This window comes from Alligator mississippiensis, chromosome 1, assembly GCF_030867095.1.
Source record: "Alligator mississippiensis isolate rAllMis1 chromosome 1, rAllMis1, whole genome shotgun sequence".
NCBI lineage: Eukaryota > Metazoa > Chordata > Crocodylia > Alligatoridae > Alligator > Alligator mississippiensis.
This window is the reverse complement of record NC_081824.1, coordinates 21,082,242-21,091,970: the sequence shown is the minus strand read 5'-3', so window position 1 is coordinate 21,091,970 and position 9,729 is coordinate 21,082,242. Positions and strand designations below refer to the sequence as shown.

Below are 9,729 nucleotides of genomic sequence, written 5' to 3'. Positions count from 1 at the left end.
CTAGGAATGAGACCAGAAAGATAAAATTTGTTTTTACAATGACTAATCCTGCGTTCTGTTTATAGAAAATATTTACCCTGTATAAATTCTAAGTACATCTGTAATTCTGATTATGTCAATTCTAGGGATTTTTTTTATTATTATTGCACATAAAAATACATGTACAGGGAAATTCTTGGCAGCAAACCCACTCACAGTCACATAACCTTATACATGAAATGCTCCTCATGCCCAGTTGGATCTGAAAAGGAACAGCTTCTTTGCTCTCCCCCTGTGTTATCCTGTGATGAGAATACTTAAGATTAATAAACAAAATAAATCAGATTTCTTACCTCACCTTTTTTTTCAGGGGTCCCAACCAGCGATGATAAGAAAGGATGGCTCAGCCAGCGTGGGAACCTTTCATCTGAGTAATCGCCCCTTGGAAATGAATCAGAAAACTCCCTTCTATTTATTACCTAGATAAAAGATGACGGGTCGCAGAAGATACTGTCGTTCACCTCAGCCCCCCCACGAATAAGCTCCAGGGAGCACTTCTGCTCATTTCTTCCTTATAATGAATTACACAAGTAGCTCACACGTGAGAGGGAGGCTTTCTCTCTCTCTGGCTCTCCCCTGAGATCTGCCAACCCCTAAGGCCACTGAGCTGCTGAGCTGGAAAAAGTTTGTCCCGGATCAATTGTTTCAGATCAAGACAGATCTGCTGGTACCAGCTCGGCAAAGCCCCTGTTCTTCTTGCCTCTGCAAGGATAGATGCTCCACTGGTAACTGCTGAGAGAAAGCTGTTCCCACGTGGAGCACACACCTACTCGTGTGTGAACCCTGTGGGAAGAAAGCTGTGGGGACGTTGGATTAACACCCTAGAGACTTGAATTCGAGCCCCCGGCTCTATCAATCCACCTTCCAAGGAGATGGGCACGGTGCAGTGGAGCTCCTGTCTAGAAACCACCTGCAAAGCTACTTTCTTGCAACCGATCCCTGCAGAAGCAACGAAAAGAGACACGGGCACGGGTGAAGTCACCCGGCTGATGGAGCAGGAAAGCGCTGCGATGCTTGCCTCTCGCCTGCAAGTCCCACCCAACACAGAGCAGGCGGCTGCAGAGCCTGTGTCCTACGCCAGCTTATTTCCGTCTCTCTAGCATCTTAGACATGCCGAAACCGAGAGCAAAATATGTGCATCGTCGCTGCAGACACTTTCCGATTCATTTTTAAATGCAACTTTTAACTTGGTGGGGGGGGGCATGGTTTGCAGAATGTTTCCATCCCGCAGTATTTATAGCTGCTCTTAGCCAGCAATCCGAATCTGGATACACTGAACTTCCCAGCGGGCTTCATAAAACGAAGGTGGAAGCTGTAATTGATCAAACAAGTGTATCGAATTAGTTGTGATGCACTTGTGTCTGTATCTAATAAAGGAGGGTGTGTGCGTCCGCGTCTGTCGGAGGGTGGATTTTTATCTTTCCTAAATCAGAAGCAAATGCAATAGCCTCCCTCCATCCCTCGGGGAATTCCTCCCCCCCTCGAAAGCAATCGCTGCGTCCAGGAGAAGGGAAACTAAAAGAAGGGGACCAAAAAAGTGGATGAGGTTGGTGTTTTCTATCGGATGCGGGGAATGAAAGCTGTGCCTTTTTTGCAGCGGTTTATGTTTAATTCGGTCTGCAATGCGAGTCATGCGGAGAGGCTGGCGATGTTGCTGTTGCAGGGGTGATTGCTCGGGGCAGGGAGCGGGGCGCTGTGAGCGGCACACGCGCCGGGAAGGACCGACACGGACACACGCACACGCGCCGCCCCGAGCTCCTGCTCCGCGTCCCCGCAGAGGAGCACACAACACTGATCTAAACCAGCTGCCCTCCAGCCCCGGCCGCCCGATCCGCACCAAACACGCCGAAGATGCCATTGATAAATCCAGGGCGCTGCCTGGCAGGGGGCAGCCCCGGCGGGACCCCTTCCACGGGCCCATTAGTCATCCGATTTGTTTTTTAACACCTCTGACACTTAATCTCCTCTCCTAATGCCCCGAGACTGGCAGAGCTATTTCCCTTTCCTGGGACAGGCGAAGAGAAGCCGGGGATCTCTTTGAACACTCAGTTTGCACGCCCTGAAAGAGGAGCAGCAATGAGTGGGTGTTGGTCTGGGTAAGCAAAGGGTTAAAAAAAAACCCCAAAGTTTCCCAAGCGCACGCGGGGCAGTTCACCCACTCCAAATGGCCTGTAAAATAACCATTTATTTTAATACTTAAAAAAAAACAAAACAAAACACAATCCAGTGATAAATGTCAATACCAATACTCAGCATAAAGTGCCACATAGCCATACAACTGGGGTTTCTTTCTTTCTTGGTTTTTAATAAGCAATGGAATGTCTTTTGGTTTTCATCCGTGGAATACACTGCTCACAAAAGCCAGCCGCAAATTAAAAAAAAAAAAAAAAAAAAGACAAGAAAAAAAGAAAAGGAAAGAAAAGAAAACCTCTCAGGTCGAGATCGACCCACTCTCTGCTCAGGACACGCGCAGGCTTTAAAGTACCACCAAGACCACGTCGTGCCGGGCATCGCTCCCGTGTCGCCACCGGCCTTGCATAGCATCATCGCCCGTGGGGGTCTGGAGGGATCATCTACTCCAACCCCCTGCTCAAAGCAGGACCAGCCCCAGCTAGATCATCCCAGCCAGGGTGGATCATTCCTTTGGGTGTTATTCTTTTTAAATAAGTCCAGAATTATATATATATTTTAAATAAGTCCACCAATGACAACCCGCCGCCCCAAGGCACCAGCCCACACAAAGCAAACCAGGGCTTCAGGCAGTGCCAATACTGAGCAGATCTGTCCGGAGTTCCAGGGGATCTGTCGGGTTGAGTTCTGGCCAAGGCGAGATCCCGCGTGGCAGGACTGATCCCTGGAGACTCAGGTCTCTTTGGGAAAGTTTCTTTTAAGGCAAAAAGTGGGGGAAATAAGACCCGAGAGTCTGTTTGGCTGCGAAGAGAAGCTACAAGTTTCAGTCCTGAATCGTCTTCTGGAATTCGGGTTTTTGTTCTGAAGTGTACAAGTAATAAGCTTTATACAGTCAAAAGAAATATAAAATATATATCTATATATTTTAAAAAGGAATACTTTTGGAAGCTACGGGTTTGTTTTCTTTTAAAAAATAATGAGAGAGAGAGAGATTCCTGTCCGATACGTGAGCACCACCTTTTGGCATAAAGTTTCTCAAAGCCACCAAAGACTCAGCCGGCTGGGTTGTGCCCCACGCGCTTCAGCTGCTTTTCCAGCCCCCAAACTCAATTTCAAACCAGGATTTAGGAAGTGTGTGTGTGGGGGGGGGGAGGTGGCTGTGTGTGGGTGTAGGTGTGTGGGTGTGTCTGTGTGTGTGTGTGTGTGCCTGTGCTCCCATCCTGGGGCTGTCGTGTCTGTTCTGAATTTGGGAGGAAGCCTGGAGAGGGACTGAGTTCGTGGGAGTTGGAGCCCGCTCAGCCTTTCAGCTTGGACGGTTTCAGTTCCTTTACTTGCGTGTGCAGGGTCTTGTGGACCGCTAGCGTCCGGGATTGGCAAAATCCTTTCCCACATTCTTGACACTTAAAGGGCTTTTCTTTGGAGTGGATGTATCTGGGGAGAGAAAGAGAGATGGGAAAACCAGGCGGGAGGCAGCAAGGTGACCTGCCTGTCAAAGCCACTTACTGAGATGGGGAAGCGCCCTGCGCAACCTGCTGAGGCCCAGGCAAGGGACCAGGAGGAGGGACAGGGGCAGGGAGAAGGGGGCAGCAGATCATACGGGAAACTAACTAGGCTCTGGGACTCATCCTGCCCGTGCAAAGCGCCTCCATCTCCCCCGGGTGCGTCCTTCCGAGCAACCGGGAAGGGAAGACTTGTGGACAAGGAAAATATCCCGGGAAATGCAGTGGGAAGCAAGCGCCAGGGCCGGGACAAAGTAGCAGCAGCGAGCACCCAAGCTCCCCTTTCCGCTGGACCCTAGGGAAGGGATCCCCGATCCCCTCTCCTGGGATCCCTGATTGTCTCCCCTGCCATCCCTGATCCCTGGCAGCCTGTCCTCTGATCCCTGGTCCCCTGTGATCCCTGGTCCTGATCGTCTCCCCTACAACCCCCATCGCCTCCCCTCTGCTCCCTGGTGCCCTGTCATCCCCGGTCCTGATCATTGCCTCTGCGACCCCAGATCGCCTCCCCTCTGATCCCTGGTCCCCTGGTCCTGATCGTCTCCCCTGTGCCCCCCACGCCTCCCGTCTGCCCCCCGGTCCCCTGCGATCCCTCGTCCCGCCCGCGTCCCCGGCGCCCCGGACCTGTGGTCCCTGAGGTGGTCCTGCCTCCGGAAGGCCTTGTGGCAGATGTCGCAGGTGTAGGGCCGCTCGTCCGTGTGCGTGCGCTCGTGGATGAGCAGGTTGTAGGACTTGGTGAAGTGGCGCCCGCAGAACTTGCACACGAACTCCTTCTTGGTCTTGGAGGGCAGGCGGCCCCGCGCCGGCTTCTTCTCCGGGGACAGGGCCAGGCGGGCGGCCTCGAGCGCCGGGCCCCGCGCCGCCTTGCCCGGCTCCTCCTGCGTGGCGGCCACGGCCAGGTGCGCGAAGTCGAAGCGCGGCTTGGCCTTGAGCGCGGCGCCGGGAGGCTCGGCCTTGGGCGGCGGCGCGGGCGGGAAGAGCGGGAAGGCGGGCAGCGGCAGCGAGCGCGGCAGCGGCGCGGCGGGGTAGCCCAGCGCCCAGTGGTGCAGGTGCACGGCGTGCAGCGCGCTGAAGCCGTACAGGCCGGCCAGCGGCTCGGCGGGCGCGGCGGGCAGCCCGTGGAAGGCTTGCAGGAAGGAGTAGTTGGTGAGCTGCAGCGAGGGGTGGATGGGCACCGGCGCGGGCAGCGTCTTGCTTCCCATGGCGGCGGGCCTGCAAGAGCGACACACGGCGCTGGGGCCAGGCCGGCGGCGGGGTGGGGCGGCCCCCCTGCCCCCCGGGCCCGCCCGGCTGCTTGGGGCCTCCCACCTCCGGGAGGTGGGGGGAAGGATGTCAGGACGCTCGCTGCCCATCGGAAGGTCCTGCCACCCCACCCCGACCCGCGATCGCCTGCCCCGTGGTCCCCCACCGCCTGCCCTCTGGTTCCCCGATCGCCTGCCCCGTGATCCCCCATCGCCTGCTCTATGATCCCCCATCTCCTGTCCTCTGGTTCCCCGATCTCCTGTCCGTGGCCCCCCAGCGCAGGAGCCCAGCCCGCTGTTTGCCCCCGCCAATGCCCGCTGGGCTGCAGGCCCTGGTTCCCTGGTCTTCTCCAGCGAAATCTTCCTCTCCAAGGGCAAAAGCTGCTTTTCCTGCCCCCAGCAAGCTCAGGGGCTCTCCCGCTGCAGCTCAGAGGAGCTAGATATGCTCCTACACACACACACACACACACACACGCCGGGGGAGCCTTTCGGAGGGAGGCTCCCCGGGCTTGCAGCTCCCGGCCCAGCGGTCAGGGCTCCCGGCCCCGCATTGAAGAGCTGGGGCGAGAGCCCGCCTCGGACTGACACCCCTGTGGCAGCACGTCTGCAGGGAGCAGCCCAGGCCAACGCGGGATCAGCCCTGCAGCCGGGAGAAGGATCCTCCCCGGAGACTGGGGTTCGAGCAGACCCAGCGCCTCCCGGGGGTACCGGGGGTCTGCCCTTCGCCAGGGCATTTTGCCAGGGACAAGCTCTGGGGACCTCTCCGGCCCGGCCTGCGGTGTCAGGAGTAGCAGAGAAGCCGGGTCTCCAGGGGCCAGGCCGGATCTGCTATATTGATTGACCAGCAAAAATAAAAACTTTGCATGGGGATGAGCTTCCAGGGAACCTCCTGATCCATGGGGCGGGGGGGGGGGCTCTGATCAGCCCCCAAAACACGCCACCTCTTACACCCCTGGCTAGGCATCAGCTGCAGGAAAGGAGACCCTACTGGCATGCCACCGCAGTGACCCAGAATAAGAGAGGGTGACATCTTGCCAAGCTTTGCCTCTGCTAATTGGATACATTTTGTATAGTGGCTGATTAACACACACACACACACACACACACACTTTCTCTCTGTCTCCCCCCCCCCCCCGGCCTTTTTAACTGTTTCAAGGGATGACGCCCCAACCTGCAGCCCCTATTTGATCACCAGCTTTTTCCTAAGAAATGAAGACGTATAAATGCCTCGATGGGGCATTTCCAGAACGAATAAAAGGAAGCGACGCCCCTAGCCCCATGCTGCCACATACCTGGAGCAGCCGCCGCCGGGTTTGTGCTGGCTCGGGCACGCGTCCTCCTGGCTAACTCGCTGCAGCTCTTTGAATGCCTGCCACAAGCCAGCCCAAACTCAGGGAGTTTCTAGCGGTGACTAGTTTCCCCCGCCGCCCCTTTTTTCATATTTTAAAAACAGATATTTCCCTAAGATCAATAGAAATATTAAAATAAAATAAAATAAGAACACAGCACCAGCCTGCCATAAAGAGGTAGGTCAATTCTCGCTTTAAGAAAGATCTATTTTTTAAAAATCGGTTTCAGTTTCTTAAATGACTATATGGGGTAATCATTCTTGAGCTCCAGAAGGAGGTGCAAACCGCTTCATAATAGCGTCATTGTACTGATGATCGTTCACTGGAAATTTAATTTTTTTAATTTTTTTTTAATTTTTATTTGTTTTAGAGTGGGTTTGAGAGGGGAGAGGGCGGGGAGGAGGGAGCTGTTCAGGTTGCTACAAGTTTGCTGGCGCTTTTCCAGAAATGTAAACGACACTTTTGCTTTGCACCAGGGGGGTGAGTCCCAAATCTAGCGGGAGGGCAGCGCGGGTCCGGGACTGCGGAGCTGGCTCCGCAAAGCCGTGCCCCTCCGCTCAGGGCCCGGACACACCAGCGCGCCTCGCCTTTCCCTGTCACCTCTACCTTGAACCGGGCTCCATATAAACAGATCCTTACCTCGGGGGTTGCTTTTTTTTTTTTTTTAATTTGATTTTTAAACGAGGAGCCTGCGAGCTCCCTTCTCCAATCCCCTCCCCATCCAACTGCTCCAAAATTAAATAAATAAAAAAATAAAAAGAAAAGCAGAGGGCTCGGCTGGCGCAGGCGAGGAGAACAAACCACTTGTGTACGGACACAGGGCTGAAACGAAACCCGCTCACCCCCAGACAAATTCACCCTGCGAAAGAAGATCGTAAACTTGAAAAGCTACATCTGGCCCCATCTTCCTTACCCTTTGTCCTGTGCTAGTACTATTGTCCAGCTAAAACTTCTGTCCATTGCTTTAGGACCACTATAATCTGCCCAGATTGAAATCTAGAAAGTAGTCTCAATTGATCAAAATGATTAAAAATAGGGGTGGGGGGTTATATTGGAAGAGCCCGATTCCAGGGGAATTGAAATTCAGCCCCTTTGTGCCATCCTCGTGGTCAGTCCCTACTGCTGCCTCCACCTTGAGCGTCTGTCCCTGCAGCGCCGTTTGAGAGAGCTCAACCCCGAGCTCATAAATAATGCCTTTTGCTAATTAGTTCCACCTGGGAGAAAGATGGAGGTCAATTAGCCCGCAAACATGGCTCATTTCATGATTATTTTGTTTAAGGAGGGGTGGGGGGAGTCCAATCGTGATAAAGGAGCAGTTATAAAATTCTAGTTCGGGGGTGGGGGAGAAATCTTGCCATGAGTTTCATCTGTCAACAGCTCCAGGCGGTTTCGAGTGACCTCGTTCACATCTATTGGCCTGTTTCTCCAACTGGATCTGGTCCGTTCCCGGTTTGAATTCGAGTCGGATCCGATTCAGATGGCGCTGCCGATTAGCCTGAGCTGGGGGCAGGCGGGGGGCAAAAGCAAGGAGGCTGCTCGGGTGATGCCAGCCGGGGATGCTCTAGAGAGGCCCGGCCTCGCGTGGGGCTCAAGGTCCGCAGAGCATGAAGGCAGCGGGCAGCATCCAGCCCGAGGGGGGCTTGGTGGGCTCTGACGGAGCTGCCCCCGCGCAGGAGGGCTGCAGGGCCTCCCGCACCGCGAACATCTCCGCTAAGCTTTGGAAAAGTCAGCCTTGGCATTTGCCCACCAAATCAGTGGTGACAAGCCCCGCGGACCACCAGCGGCGGGCGGCAGCCTCCGCAGCTAATCCGAGCCGCTGCAGATGGCCGGGCTCAGGCAGGCAGAGCAGCCTTCTCCATCGCAGGGGCCGGACCCGCCGGGAAGAGCCGGGGCAAGGGGGCCCGAGGGGAGCTGCGCAGGCCAAGGCATCGCAGCGCCCGGGCAGGCGGTGCGGAGCCGGGCTGCAGCCTGCACCTCTCGTCTTCAAAAATAAAAAAAAAACAGATCAAGCCGCCGGAGCAACCCGAAGCCCTGAATGCACGGGAGGACGGGGTCTGCGCCGGTGCCCCGGGTGCCCACCCTGCTCCACGCCCCGGCCCCGCAGTCTCTGATCTGATCCGGCCATCAATGCACCCGGCTGCCCTGGGGGAGACGCCTGACCGGGCTGAGAGCAGCCCCCCGCCCTCCAGCCGCGGGCCGGCAGGCCCAGGGCCTGTGCAGGCCTGCGGGAGGGCAGCTGGTCACGGCCCCCGGCCCCCGGTCCAGCCGGCCTGGGAGGCGGGAGTGCAGGGGGCCCCGTCCGCCCATCTCCCGTCCATTCCCACCGGCCCCACCGTGCACCTGCCCGGGGCCTACCCCTGCAGCCCGGCCTGGCTGTTATTTCACCTGACAGCTCCACCCCGCCTCCTCCTCCTCTTCCCTTTACAGTCGTCCCCCCCCCCCACCCCCTTGGAAGCCAGAAATAACAGCGACACCCTAATCCTCAGCTTTGCACGGACACTACCCGGGCGCCGGGCCCGCCTCCCTCTGCACACAACTTCGGCCGAGCCAGGGTTCAGCCCCAGCCGCTTCTTGCCCGGGCCCGGGGCACCGCGGGCAGGCAGGGAGGGATCCCGCCCGCACAGCCCGGCCCGGCTCGTGCCGCCCTCGCTTGCCCCGCGCCAGCCGCATCCCCCTGCAGCCGCAGCAGGGCTGGGGGCAGGCGGCATGTCAACCGCAGGAGGGAAAGACGACCGCCACCAAAACTCAGCTACTTGCAGGGGCTGGAGGCTCCCCCTTGCCGTCCCCTCATCCATAGAAACTTTTCTAACTAAAGCTACCCCTGCCCGGGACGGGGGGACAGGGGCAGGGGGGCTGGAGGGATCCAACCGCCAGAGCCTGGGGAAGCAAGCCGGAGCCGTGCTGTTATTTACCTAGTCCCGATCCGTGCTCCACCGCTGGCGGCTGGTAAAAGATCCCGGGCTAAATCGGAGACTGGGGAAAAGTGGGGCTAAGTGAGTGGCCCTGGCCGGGCACGCACAGATCCGCAGAGCCAGGTGCCAGGTGCAGCGGGGATGGAGGCGGCGGGCGGCGGGCGCGCCCCGGAGAAGCCGGGCTCGGACTGCACCGCTCCCCGGCCTCCAGCCTCCTCCTTATTTCAACCCCCCACCTCCCCCCGGCCGCCGGGCATGCGCACTGAGGCCCAAACTTTCTGGCTGGGAAGCTCCAACTTTGCAACTCTCTCCTTGTGCCGGCCGAGGGGCCGCGCTGCAGCCGGGCAGCGTGGGACCCCCCTCCTCACCGCCCGGGCACGGCCCCCGCGGCGCCCGCCGCTGCAGGGCACCGACCTGCCCGGGGGGAGCCCGGGACAGCCCCGCCAGGGCCCGGCTCTGCGCATCCCCGAGCACATCCTCGCCTCCCTGGGGACGTGGGCTCAGGGTCAGGCCCCGCTGGCTGGTGGGTGTGTGTGGGGGGGGGGGGGGGGGAGAAGTCACG

At 57.7% G+C, this 9,729-nt stretch overlaps 1 protein-coding gene across 7 annotated transcripts in view; it reads right to left on the bottom strand.

Annotated features, from left to right (window-relative positions):
* OSR1 (odd-skipped related transcription factor 1) overlaps positions 1-9,718 on the bottom strand; it is a 52,789-nt gene extending 43,071 nt beyond the window's left edge. For 4 of the 7 annotated variants that reach the window (XR_009462799.1, XR_009462805.1, XR_009462806.1 and 1 more), the window contains exons 1-2: positions 9,168-9,718; positions 338-420 (exon numbers count right to left, since the gene is read on the bottom strand). Coding sequence is in view for 2 of the 7 variants with exons in the window: in XM_019481658.2 (XP_019337203.1) it covers positions 3,465-3,600; positions 4,290-5,140 (987 nt within the window). In the remaining 5 variants the exon portion in view is untranslated. Of the gene's footprint in view, positions 1-332; positions 421-2,206; positions 3,601-4,289; positions 6,193-9,167 lie in introns of those variants that run through there. The other 3 variants (XM_006274090.4, XR_009462800.1, XM_019481658.2) reach the window with 3 other exon arrangements.
* Positions 9,719-9,729: the final 11 nt, after the last annotated feature.